This window comes from Monodon monoceros, unplaced genomic scaffold, assembly GCF_005190385.1.
Source record: "Monodon monoceros isolate NGI ecotype Baffin Bay Population unplaced genomic scaffold, NGI_Narwhal_1 Super_Scaffold_4, whole genome shotgun sequence".
Classification (NCBI taxonomy): Eukaryota; Metazoa; Chordata; class Mammalia; order Artiodactyla; family Monodontidae; genus Monodon; species Monodon monoceros.
The window spans coordinates 76,421,165-76,435,017 of NW_021703781.1; the positions used below are offsets into that span (position 1 = coordinate 76,421,165).

At 44.6% G+C, this 13,853-nt stretch overlaps 1 protein-coding gene across 1 annotated transcript in view; it reads right to left on the bottom strand.

Moving 5' to 3' along the window:
- LOC114908456 (disintegrin and metalloproteinase domain-containing protein 12-like) overlaps positions 1–13,853 on the bottom strand; it is a 668,284-nt gene that overhangs the window by 320,159 nt on the left and 334,272 nt on the right. Inside the window, exon 5 of the mRNA XM_029244622.1 lies at positions 9,480–9,616. Coding sequence (XP_029100455.1) covers positions 9,480–9,616 — 137 coding nt within the window. The remainder of the gene's footprint in view (positions 1–9,479; positions 9,617–13,853) is intronic.

The window sequence follows — 13,853 nt, forward strand, 5'->3', positions numbered from 1 at the left end:
AGAAATTTAATTCAAAGTTTAATTAATTTAATTTTTCTCTTTAGGCAGGCAGTAATGAAAGTCCAATTGTAAAATGCTGGTATACGTCACTGAGAAACACACATCTTATGCTTACAGGGATGTGTGTGAGAAATGGGGGGTTCATGAGTATGTTTAATCAACATGAAAGGAAAATCTCACACGAACTCTCTACATAGGCATTATGTCACAGTCACATAATAGCACTCAATTCTGTTGTTTTTAACATGATTTTATGCACTTGGTTGTAGGCACTCTTGTGATAAGTTTAAAAATATTTCACACTTTTTAAGAAAAAAATAGGAGGATTTTTTTTTTTTTAATCTGAGCTTTAAATTTCAATTGAACAAAACAGCCTCATCACCATCAGGACTGTTTATTGAGCAACTATGAAGGTACAGTCCTCGCTGTTTATGTTTTAACTTCAGAGAAATTCTAGAGTCAAGGCATAGGCAATGGCTTCCTCAGCCTTCACGTGATATGAAACTGTTAAATGAAATATTGATACACATGAATTCTCTCTTGGGAAGATAGGCTTTTTAGTCTAAACTCTGATTTATAAATTATCATCCTTTCTAGAAATTTTATGTTCTTCTAAATGTCCTCAATCTCCAGGACCTTTCTCTCTTATGAAAAGAATTCAGGTTAAAATATAAAAAGCTCTATATCATGAATTGTTACAAACGCACCGTGCAGATGTACATGTGACTAATAGGAAAACTGGGTGTGGGGAGTATGGGACGGCTCCATACTATCTTTGCAATTTTTCAGTAAATATAAAGCTACTCTGATTTTCTTTTTCTGAAAAAAGAATAGACATATATATACATATATGTATAACTGAATCCCTTTTGCTGTACACCTGACACTAACACAGCATTGTAAATCAACTACACTTCAATTAAAAAATTAAGAAAATGAGCATCAAGCAACTTCTTGAAAAAGAATCTAGCTATTCTAAAATCACTTATTTTAAAAATTACATATCTCTTATTAAATACTTAATTAAGTTTATTACAACCATTAGTTCATTAAACTTTGAGGTCCTCAAGGGCAGGATAGAGTCTCACCCATTCTTGGGTCACAGGAACTTGACCTTGAACCTGAGACACAGCAGACACTTACCTATCCTTGGACGAATAGATGAAAGGCTGAAAACAGAATTCATCATCCAACTCTTCTTCTCCTAATATCAAATATGCTCAACACATCAGTCAAACATGGAGAGTCTTACCCAAGGATTATAAAAAATATATATTTTATAACGCCTCTCTGTTTAAATAACGCAAACCACTCTATCTCCTAGCGTTACCCACATTTGTTATTTTAAAATATAACTTTTTAAAAAAGACCCAGTTCTATGATGACGCTACAAGCTTGGGGAAGGAAAAAAAGTTGCAGAAACTCTAGGGAGACCTGACTCAATAGACAACTTTTTGGAAAATGATATTAAGGCCTTGCTAAGAGGTCACAAGAAATAAATGAGTTAGCAGAGACCATGTGGATATGTAGCCCAGAGCCCTCCTTGACTGAGTGGTGAGCAACCAGAAGCGGGGACACAGTGGAAACAAGCACAACGCGTTGGCTTGCTTCCTGCCCTTTGTGTGCTGACCAAAGAGGAAGCAAGAACACTGAAAGGCCTGGCGGGGAGCGGGGATGAAGCCCTAACATGCGGTTGAAGAAAGCCAGGGCTGCCTCGGAGGGCAGGACTGACAGCCGGGGGAAGCGCTGGCCAGAGACCTCCACACTGTCCCTCTGAGCCGAGATCTTGCCTCTGGAGTCCAGACTGATGAACCAGTCCTGATACAATGCACAAGGGAAAGAAAGCTAAAGATCTTCTGGGAGGCAGCCGAGTGCTACGGAAAGACTAGACTTCAGAATCTAGCTGTCAGCCCTGTCACTTCCTGTTCTGTGAGCTTCTGCATCTTCACCTACAAAGTGCACACAACATCCACCTTGCAGGGCTGCTGGGGGCACCTGGTGTGATCATACCTAGAGTATGTCTAGCCCGGGGGGGTCGCAAACTACAGTCTGAGGGCCACATCCAGCCCACTGCCCACTGGCAGAGCTAAGAATGGTTTCATATTTCTTAATGGTTAAGAAAAATAAAAGGAGAATATTTCATGACACATGAACATTATAAAATTCAAATGACAATGTCCACAAATAAGTTTTATCAGAACACAGCCACACCCACTGGTTCACTTATTATCTACAGCTGCTTTTACCTTTTAAGCCACAGTGGCAAAGTTGAGTAGCTGTGACAGAGATCATAGGACCCACACAGCTGAACACATTTACTGTCTAGCTCTTCATTTAAAAAGTTTGCCAATTTTTGACCTGTGGCTCCATCCAAAGCAAAGGTCCTCAGTAACTGTTTCCTTAGCCTTCTCAGCTTTCTCTTAGTGCAGGGGTTCTTAACCTGGGGAATTATGCACACCCCCGACACCCCAGCCCAGGGCCTTTTGAGTTGACTTGGCTGGGGAGGAGGGTGCTCCTGGCATCTCATGGTAAAGACCAGGGATGCTGGCAGACATCCTGCAATGCACAGAACAGCCCCCTTCCCCTACACACATAACTGAGAACTACCCACCCCAGTGGCAACAGGGCTGGGGCTGAGGGGCCCTGCCCTAGTGTAAGGAGGAAGGCCAGAATGAATGAAGGGAAAGGAGAGTGGCTGAGATTTACTGAGCACGCCGGGGGCACTATGTCAGACAGCAGGGTAACCATCATCATCTCCTTTACAAATGAGAAAACAGACTCAGCAAGGGCTTGTCACTTGCCCAACATCACACAGCAAGGCAGAGGCTGTGCAGGAGTGTGAAGCCATTTCTGTATATTCCAAAGCCTTTTCTCCTTCCACTCTGCCTGCCATCAACTCTTAAGAAACAGTTGAGTTCCCAAAGATATAGCGGTGCCAGCTTTTACCTCGCTAATCCCTCTCCCAGAAGGGTGGGCAGAATCTTGGCTAGGTAGGTTATGTGAGGCCGGAACAAGAGCCTCCTGTGTGGCAGACATAGCCTCATGGGGACTGTCAGGCAAGGGGTAGGGTTGGGAGTCCAATGGGAGTTAAGAGACAGGGGGTGGAGGCAGAGAACAGACCATCCTAAGAGACCGTACAGTCTAGAAATAATGTTCCAACTTTGGAACCACTGTACGTTTCTTATGAGAACCTCACAGGAGGTATTTTAATAACATTATTTCCTAAGAGGAAGTGCTGCTGGCTGGCTTGTAAGCTAATGTAAGCTCAACGTTCCGTAAGTCAAAAGGCTAACCATTGAGCTTACTCAGCCAGGCTCAGGCACCACCGGCTGGCCTGCAGCAACTCCTGCAATGACCAGAATATTCCCTTAGAGAAGAGGAAACTCATTCTCTCTAGGACTGGGACAGAGAGGCACACGTGGGGAGTTATTCCAGGTAGAACCCTAGCAGTCACAAAAGAGAAAAATGTCACGTTCTTCCAAGCAATAAAAGACCTCCAAAATGATTTTAAAAGAACCTAAACTCGCTACAAGGGGGTCAGCAATGTCTGAAAAGTCCAGGTCATCCAAGAGTGGTTTGTACCTCTCTACAGAAATGGAGAGGCTCTCCAGGCACCCTCTGGCGTTTGAATAACATGCAAAGGTTGAGTTTTGTCCCCTCTATCTTCTGTAGCATGAGGCACCTCCACGCCAGTGAGCGACCCAGTCCCCAGGCACAGAGGAAGGCTCAGAGCCCATATCCTCACTGGATGCCAAACACTGCACTAAGGGACAAGGAAGGAACAAAGCTGAGGCCACCACCCGCGGGGAGGGCACAGGCTGGTGAGAGAAACAAAAATATAAACTAGTGATGACAGGACAGTATGATCCATGCCAAAGAGCTGAGTCCCAAGTCTCGCAGAGTTAGGGTCTCAAGCCAGCACAGAAGGCGAAGCGGTACCCAAGGCAGAGTTAACAGTAATCTTCTAAGTACCTTATGGTTTTTGTGCTTTTCTGTAAGTTCAATGTGGCCATTTCTTCTCTCCTGAACCCCGCTGGGTTGAGCACAGTTGAGTTTGCTTATTTTGGGGTCCCTGCTGTATAATGACATCCACTTGAAAAACCAGACTCGCTCTCAGAGAGTGAGAGACTTGCCCTGTTTCAGGTGGAGGAAGAGAGGAAACAGCGGACACCCGATGTCCCATCACGCCTCCCCCCGACCCCGGCCGATCCCCCGGCCACATGCTCCTTGGGGAGATCAGAGGATGGATGTGTGAGTTAAGCTGCATGTCCTTAGCTTCTGTTTCTGCCATGTCCGCAGGCTCAATGTGCACGAGTGAAGCGTGTGCGCGGTGTGCCTGCACGTCACGGAGATGACTGATTAGGACAAAGGTCTGGGAAGGACAGACGTGGCTGGGGAGGTCAGAATGAGCTGCACAGAGAAGGTGCTGGTTAAGCTGGGGCTTCAGGAATGAGCAGGACACAGGTGGCAGGGACAAAGCAAATGCCAGTTCTGCACGGCAGTGAAGAACACCGCATATTTAGGCAACAGGCTGCCACGGAGGCGCAGGATGGCTGAGGTGGGAGCTAAGCCTTCAGAGTGGGTACCAAGTGGAGGAACCTGAGTCAGATATCGTGAGAAGCTTCTGAAGGATGAGATGACTCCAAGCCCGTGATCTGAGGGGAGCTGGGGGATGACAATCTTATCTTCCAGAGGCTACTACACAAAGTGGGGAACACGGCTGGGGGGCTGTTTCCACATCGGGACACAGTCCATTAAGGCAATTGGGAACTTCCGGCTGGAGGTGCGTAAAATCCATTGGAAGCCAGTGACCCAATCTCAGGCGTCAGAGCAGGGTGGGCGATGTGGATTGTCAGTCAGTGTATGCTGGAGGACGACGGTGAGGGGATCAGATCCACGCCCCACGTAGTAGGAGCCCGTGTGTGGGCGGTGGCTGCTTCTGTCACTCATGGGAGTTCCCGCCCCTCCTTGCACAGGTGGATAGTGAGGCCGCAGGACGGAATGCCACGCCCAGCAGGAGCCCTGAGTCAGAAACGCCCCGAGGAAGAAACTCAGGGGAAACTGACAGTTAAGGGGCAAAGCCGAGAAGAGGAGCCAAAGGCAAGAATTAAAAACATACGAAAGGGCTTCCCGGTGGCGCAGTCATTGAGAGTCCGCCTGCCGATGTAGGGGACACGGGTTCGTGCCCCGGTCCGGGAAGATCCCACGTGCCGCCGGAGCGGCTGGGCCCGTGAGCCATGGCCGCTGAGCCTGCGCGTCCGGAGCCTGTGCTCCGCAACGGGAGAGGCCACAACAGTGAGAGGCCGGCGTACCGCAAAACAAACAAAAAAACCATACGAGAGCAAACAAGAGCGAACAGGGTCTCAGGAGCCAAAGGAAGTGACAGTTGAATCAGCGCCAAGATAAGGAAAATAAAGAGCGAGGGGCATGCTCTGGCTTCAGAGGTTGAGAGGCCACCCGGGACCTTGGCAAGAGTGGTTGTGATGAAGTGGTGGGAGTGGAAGCTGCTACAGAGGGCTGCAGAGGACCTGAGGGAGGAGGTGGGGAGGGAGGATGAGACGACCCCTCCGAGAAGAAGGCTGATTGCGGAGGTGTGAAAGGGGATGGTTATTTGAGGGTCAGCCGTGAAACAAAGCAAATGGAATCAATGTAGCGGACTCTGTCTCTGCCATTTTAATTAGCAGCTATTTGATCTTTCACCTCCTCAGTATGCTACGGGAAGCTCTGGTTTCATGTTCTAAGCCTTTTGCCTTTTTACTTTCCATTTCACATACTATTTCCATCGTTTCATTCTCCTGTGAGAAACTTGGAAATTGGAAATTTCCTGGAGCCTTCAAAGGCTGAGCTCAACTGAGGTCATCTCACAATCAACCCCATCTTGATATGTCTTCCCTGGATCCAGAGTAAATTTTTTTAGGACATGAAATTGGAGGTTGGTCCCTAAAGAAACTTTAAACTCTCCATATCACCTTACATTGGGGTGGTAGTTTTTAGTTAATGTATTTTCACACCCGCCGTTTCATCTCATTCTTACAATGACCCTAAGAGGGAGAAAAGAGCAGATAAGCTTATACTCGTGTGTTATAGATCAAAACAACGGCAAGTAAACAAACAAAATGCCGGAAGCTCTCCAATGCACACAAGGTCATGTTCTCTCCCCATGCTCTGTTCTTTCAACTACGTGATCGGTGGCAATGATGGCTTGACTCTTGATTTGTACAGGACATAATACTACCCCATTTGGATATATCTCCATCATAGATGAGAGAGAGAGAAAAAGAGAATCTGAGTACTTTTGCCTGAATCAAGTTGATGCCTGGGCCTTCCCTCAGACCAATTAAGTCAAATTGTCAAAGACTGGCTGAATGGAAAGAAGGCAGCAAGGAATAAAACAGGGGAGCAGGAATGCAAACCTAAAAGCCTGTATTCTAAGGTCCTGCAGGCATAGTTGTGCAGCAAAAATATTCATGAAGTGGGTATGTTCTGCATACTTGAAGATACTCCCCGTTAATGCAGTTTAAAATTACAGTTACTAGTAGTGTTACTTATATCCCATCTATGTCATAAGATTGTTGTCTCTTGCATTACTCAATATTTAATGAGGCCTCCAACAAAGTAATGATGACTAAGTGTCTTGAGGCCATCAATCATATATATACCTCTATGTAGAATATTTGTAATAGCGCAACTCTAGATGTGGGAAGAAGCAACAAGGGAAAACATTTCCCAGATCATAATAGACTAGTAAGATGGGAGATCCAGAGAATTTTAGACTGTCAACAGGACCTAATCTGAAAATTAGCACGTTGAGTGGCCTATCCACAGAATCCTCGATGTAGGAATAAGCCTTCTTAGCACCATGGGACAAAATTGGTCATGATCTGCCTCCCAAAAGTTGGTCAGATTTATGACCAAAATGAGGCACTGCGGACAAAGTTTGTCCCCCGCCATTTAGTGAACAAAAGATGTTGTGGCCAAAAAGGCAGCAGTCACTGCAGCTGACCCCAACTGTGCGCTCTGGGGGGATTCAGGATGGAGAAAACAGGACACTGGTCCTAGATGTTGAAGATGCACAATAAAGGAAAGATTTCAATAAATCCCCCCCAAAACACATTGTTTTTAATAAAATAAAATTACAGCACTGACTGTTATCTTGATGACGAAGAAAGACGTACACAAACACGCCATTTGGCAGAACCCTTATTCCCACAACAAACATACACAGCTACCCCGTGCAGAATTACGGCACGCAGATACACGCACGTTAACAGACATTTACATGCACCATTTTCATGCGAGGTCTTAGTGGTTAACCACCAGTTAAGGGGGCACATGGTAATTACAGAGCCATAAGGCTGACTCCACAGCCACATGCTGAGATGAGCCCCACGGCATTACGACAAGATGCTGTTCCCCAAACCACCAAGGTCGCTGTCCCCTTAAATAATGTCAGTGACCTGGAGTTATTTTAGCCAGTAGGTATGTGCCTACTTCCTGCCTGGTTCTAATCCTGGATGCAGACCCCTAGAGGAGGTGGGACAGCGATCAAACAATAATGGCTTTTCCTAGTTTTCTACAAAGATGGTGCTGGTGGCCCCCGGCCAACAGGTTGTAAGCTTGGCCAGGGCGGATGTGCCAGTTCCCCCTCCGGTATGCCTCCTGATGTCTGCAAGGTGGCTAGCTGGTAGTAAGGATGAAGCTGGAGGTCAGAAACTAGAGCCAACCTGAACTAGTCCATTCCAAAGGCATACTGAGAACCTTTATCAGCTTGTTGCTCTGATGCCCTCCAAGGGGGGCTGCCAGATAAAACACAGGACGGCAGTTAAATCTGGACTGTGATAAACAACACTATCCCAAATATTGCATGGGATAGAGTTATGCCAAAAAATATTCACTGTTTACATAAGTCCAAGTTTAACGGGGCATCCTGCACTCTTATTTGCTAAATCTGGCAACCCTACCACCAGGGAAAAACTCCCATAAAGGCTTCCACCACCCAAGTAACTTTAGATTGTTCCGTATTTTTATATTATTAAGTAGTGCCTATGAATATTTTAAAGATATACTTCCTTTACAACATAGTATACCTCTCTCTTTCTGAATCTATCGTATCGTTTCTCATTTTGTAAATTAGTAGCATGATGAAATTTTCTTTAGTGTCTTAAGTTTTTCATCTAGGAAACAGTATCAATGTCACCGTGGTTGACTTATACTTTGTATATTCCATCTGCAACAGTCTCCATGAAGCAGAAATACTGAAAAAGTTTATATTTGGCATTGGGATCCTTTAACCCAACCTTTCTGAAGGCTCACTTTCAGCTGAAAGCCTCTTTAGAAAATAAAATAATGATGTAAATCATATTATCATTATGGACACAAAGGTGGCCCACCGCAGCCCTTCCAGGACACTACAGACCATTTTCACAATCTCAACTGCTCTTTTAAAAAACTCTGTTTTCTATTATAAAAAATACTCTAAAAATAGTTCCACATAACACAAGGACAAAGCCATCTGTATGATCTCTCCAAAGAGCTCATATTTCTATAGATTTTATCCCTTTCCAACTGTTCCAACAATTCTGAAATTTAAGAAACTCACTTATATTTGTCAGACAAAACTCATCAAAATATGAAATTTCATCACTAATATTTCAATTATTTTATATTATTCTTTTACATAATAGAAGACTCAAATCAAACATGTGTCAAAGTAAACAAAGCATAAAACTGCATTAAAACTCATTACAGAGACTTCCCTGGTGGCGCAGTGGTTAAGAATCTGTCTGCCAATGCAGGGGACACGGGTTCAAGCCCTGGTCTAGGAAGATCCCACATGCTGTGGAGCAACTAAGCCCGTGTGCCACAACTACTGAGCCTACGCTCTAGAGCCCATGAGCCACAACTACTGAGCCCACGTGCCACAACTACTGAAGCCCACAGCGCCTAGAGCTCGTGCTCTGCAACAAGAGAAGCCACCACAGTGAGAAGCCCGCGCACTGCAACAGAGAGTAGCCCCCACTCACGGCAACTAGAGAAAGCCCACGCACAGCAAGGAAGACCCAACACAGCCAAAAATAAATAAATAAATAAATTTTAAAAGTTGCATTAAAATGTTTCTACCAGTAATTGATTGATAAAACTGAAATGTTAATGAAATAGACATGAATATAGAAAAAGATCCAGCACTCAGGTAAAATGAGCTGAAACTTGTATATCTGGAAATGTTATCCCTGGTGTGTGCTTGAAAAAATAAGCTTCCACAGACACAAACAGTGTTGAGAGACTCATCAGAACTGTCACATCAAAACCAGTCTCTATTTTATCTTCTTAATAATGAAGATTTCACTTTATAAGGAAGGATAAAGTTGGAATTAAAATAAAGACAAAACCTGAATAAGGGAATATGAATGCAGTTAATGTGATTTTTAAACTTCAGTCATTGAAAAGTCAAGAAGAAAAACAAAACCAAAAAAACTGACCTTTGTGTCTGCGTTTGTCACTGGGTTCCACGGGTCTCCATTCAAAAGAGAGGCACTGACCACTTCGTAAGCTCCTCTCCCGTCCCTCGTGCCGGCCTGTTGCACGGAAGGTATGAATCTGCTTCCCAAGTTCACCCCTACAACGCAAAGAAAAATCCCCATGCTTATTCCAGTCCAGGAAGAGTTTAGCATCAGAAGTATGACATCAACGACTCAATGAAAATATCTGGAAGTTGAATAAGGCCAGGGAAACACCATAATCTATTAAATATAGTCAAGTGTTAAAACTGATTAATTCTCTGTCAATCGAACATAAAAAATTTTGTAACAAAGAAAACCAGAGCTAATTTTTTCCTTCAAGCCCTGTGGCATGTGCTGGGTGATTAGCACCGTCAAAGTATATAATTCTGTCCTTCAACGAGCAACAAAAACCCACGAGCCGTGACTTTTTAAATGATGAATTAATGCTTTGCCTAAGATCAGCTCTAGTTAAAGTCTCAGGGCTTTAGCTATATTAAGACTAAATCCATTTACTTAAGTTCCAGCGAATCAGTTAAACACAGTGCCAACTCTGCTCTCTGTACTTATGGAGGCTAATTTTATGTGCTTATGGGAGTGATTCTATAGACAAAATTAATTTGTCAAGTTCAGACTGACTAGACTGGTTCACGGAAAAAAAAAAAATCAAGTCGTTCTATCAACTATTGTGCGATCTTGTTTCCTGGGGTACTGTCAAACCAGCTAATATACTGACCCAGGTCCAGTGTAGCCCCATTTCCATAAAAAATCCTAATGGAAAGTGTAACATTTTTCTCCTCTGGGGAGTGTACTGCTTTCTTAACAAATACGGTAATTTCTCCGGGCTAGCTCCCCTATGAGGTCACCCTCCTGCTATTTGGTGCGACCACAGTCTATCCCTCAAGGTAAAGGACAGGAGCTGATTCCTCACATGTTATTCCCATTTCTTCAACCAGGACTCATAATTTTCAGACCTGAGTCATAATACCACAGTTTCAAGTTACTAAAGAGTTCTCATTTATTGGGCACAAATGGTATTGAAATTTTAATCCTAGACATTTTACAGGTCCCCAAATACTTTTAAATCCACACCATTTTATCATCCTCAGTGTGGAAGTCTGCAGTTCTATTCAGGTTACAAAAGGATTACTACCTGAGTATTAACTGTCTGACACAGCCTCTCTGGAAAATTCTCAAGCTGGTCACGAAGCATTTAAAACTCTCAGTTGTTGAGCGCCAAGGGGCCGAGGATGAACCGAAAGTTGGGACTATGGCCAATGGCAGAGGGGATGAGCTGGGGCCGTCGGCCACATGGGGCACTAGAGGGAGAGAGAGGACCATGGGCCCGGGGAGCAAGGAGAGCAGGGCTTGTGGTCTCAGGGCTGGGATGAGCTGAGTTTTCAGGGATGAACCTGTGTTGGAGAGATGAGGGTTCCAGCCGTGCAAGCGGAGGGGGCTGGCTCCAGGTGGTGACATCTGTGGACATCAGTGGAGGACAGGATGGAGGAGAGAATGGCTGTCTGCATGGAATTCATCAGAAGTCCTTCCTGCCTGCAGAGGGGGCAGTCACTGATGGCACAGAGACCTTGAATAAATGAACTTCATCCAGTGGCTTGATTTCATGCCCTTCAATGTGCTCCAAGATGGTGCAGAGTTGTTACAAGCATGGGTTTTGGAGTAAGACACACCCCAGCATCACTACCAACCCGACCACGTATTAGCCATCAGTCCTGGTCCAGTCGCTGGCCCACTTATCTGTTTGTTCATTCATTCACTCACTCACTCTTTCACCAACTATCTATTAAGTGCTCGCCTTGTGATGGGCCCTCTAGACCTGATGCCTTCCATTCAAAAAGCCCATTCTTCCTGCTTCAGCCCAGGACACCCTCTTGTCACCAGGAGCCAGCCCCCTCTGCCTACACTGTGGAGACCCTCGTCTCTTAAATACAGCTTCGTCCCAGCACACTTGGTTCTCTCCATCCTGTATATCTAAGAGAGGGACACACATCAAGCTGCCCTCGTGACCTGTATTATTATATTGGGAGAGAGACGGCTGAATGAATAAGACCATTTCAGAGAGTAACCAGGACCCTGAAACAACAGGGCTACAGGGACACCCCATGCTGTCCTTGTAACTCTTCTGTAAATCTAAAATGATTTCAAAATAAAATTTAATGAGAAAAACAAGGTGGTGGTAGAGTGGGGGGGGAGGGGCTACTTCTGATGCACAGAGAGGAAAGACCTTTATTTGTTGGGATGGGAAGCATAGAAATGAGACGTGAAGATGAGAACCTTCCAGCCCCACCCAGAGCCGCGGAAAGAACATGTCAGCAGATGGTCAGCAAGTGCGTTACTTTTCCATAAAACGAGGCAAAGGGCGGGGAGGCCCGAGGTAGATCATACACAGGAAGCGTGAAGAACACCAACTGGTTTTATCGGCATCGCCCTCTAAGCTTTGCCAAGCCCCGGGTCTCTTGCTCAGGACCCTCAGTGGGTTTCCCATGTTGGAATTTACTGAAACAATGTGAGTTCTGATCCAGTTACACAGCTCCTGCAGAGCAGGACTAAGTGCAATTAACTGAACTTATCTTGAAAGAGTGCTGGTGTGTTGTTTGAATTGGATTAAGAAGGCTTTGAAATACCCACAATTATGGGGTGAAAACGGCAGATCCGTCTGAACTTTCCCCTCAGCCAGTGAAAACCATGCCACGTGCCAAGAGTTACCCTGGCTGACATGTTAATCTTCTGAAAAGTCAGGTAAAACTGTTCAGAAAGTGATTGCAAACATTTTCAAATTTCCTCTACATAAACAAACCAATTTGATTATAAGCTACTCCTGGCAGTTCTGTTAGCCTAAGTTTCCAATGCAAGTAGGTTGTTAAATTGAGTACTTAATCGCAAATCCAATTGCCCAAGGCTTGTTAAACCTAAAACCGGAGTTCTGGATCACCCACCACCCAGCCGCAGAAGACGCGACGGTTTTCATGGCTATTCCGGCCGCAATGCTCAAAGGCATGGAAGATTATCACCCAGGCCTCAGCGACCTAGAGAAAATGTCTTTACATTTGACAGGACTCATTCAGAAGCTGCCTGTCTTAGCAGAAAGAGATGGTGCCATGAAATCTAGGTCTCTTGGTTGCATCACTAGCTTGCCTCTGCCAGTCGGGGAACCAGGAGAGGCAGCAAGGCCACATCCTTGACTTGGGGGAAGCTGGGCAGGGCACCTTCATGGGGTTTCCTATTCGATAATCAAACTGAAGCTGCATGAACCAAATATAAAGAACATTCTTAGTCCCCTGGACCTTTATCCCCCAAGACTCCTAGGAGCAGAGAAAGACAGTTACTCACTCTTCTAAAGGCAAAATGTTCCAACCACTGAACATTTGCCTTTTCACCTACATATTCCAACGTCTTAATCAAAAGAAGTCCTTCGGGGCTGATTTTTTTTTCCCCCCTCTAAGAGGCTTTATTTTCTAAATATCCCAAGGAGAATTGAGAAGCAGACTCTGCCAGCACTTGGGGAATGTTGCAACCTTTTAAAGAAATTGAATAACTATACTATTTGCTGAGCACAGTATCTATGATCTATCTACATGGATAATGAAGCCATCGCTCAGCTTTTTTAATGGTTGCACGATATCCCCCCAGCAGTATATGGAGTCAGAAGATGGTTTCTTATGAGCTTTGCTTATGTATTTATACACTGGTATTTCTTTTAGATGATGCAAATAAAAATTTTATTTGTGCTGCATGGATAGACAGAATAAATTATACACAGCTGTGAGATATCAGAATGCATTTTATGGAGTGATCTTGTTGACAAACCATAAAAGCAGGCCACACATTCAAGCCCTAGAAACCCAGGGGAAAAAATATGACCTTAGAAAATATACAGTTTGCACACATTTTGTTTTTCCAAATATCTGGGCATCAACAAAACTCAGTTGACTAAATAAAAAATGTGAATGTGAATAGCTTATCTGGAGGAGGAACTTCCAGCTTTCTGTCTGTTGAGTAACCAGATACATGACTTGTCCTTTTGATAAAATGGCCAGTTTGCTTCAGTCTCATGGTAGAAAAAAAGCATATTAGAATATTTGGGTTCCTAGCACAATTCTCGTCTGTGACAATCAGCTCTGCTTTCCCATGAGGTACGTGTGTGCCTTCTTTGCTTGTCTGAGTTTGTCATCTTCAGACCTGATTATGCCTGGTGAAAAGGGAAGTTACAGACCCAGTTCCTTAGGCAAGAATCTTTGCAGCCATGGCTTTTAAGGTCTTAGAAAAGCCAGCAATGAAGACACCCCCAAAAGTGACTTCAGATCTCCCCTCCGTGTGAATCACCCAGAGCCTAGCTGC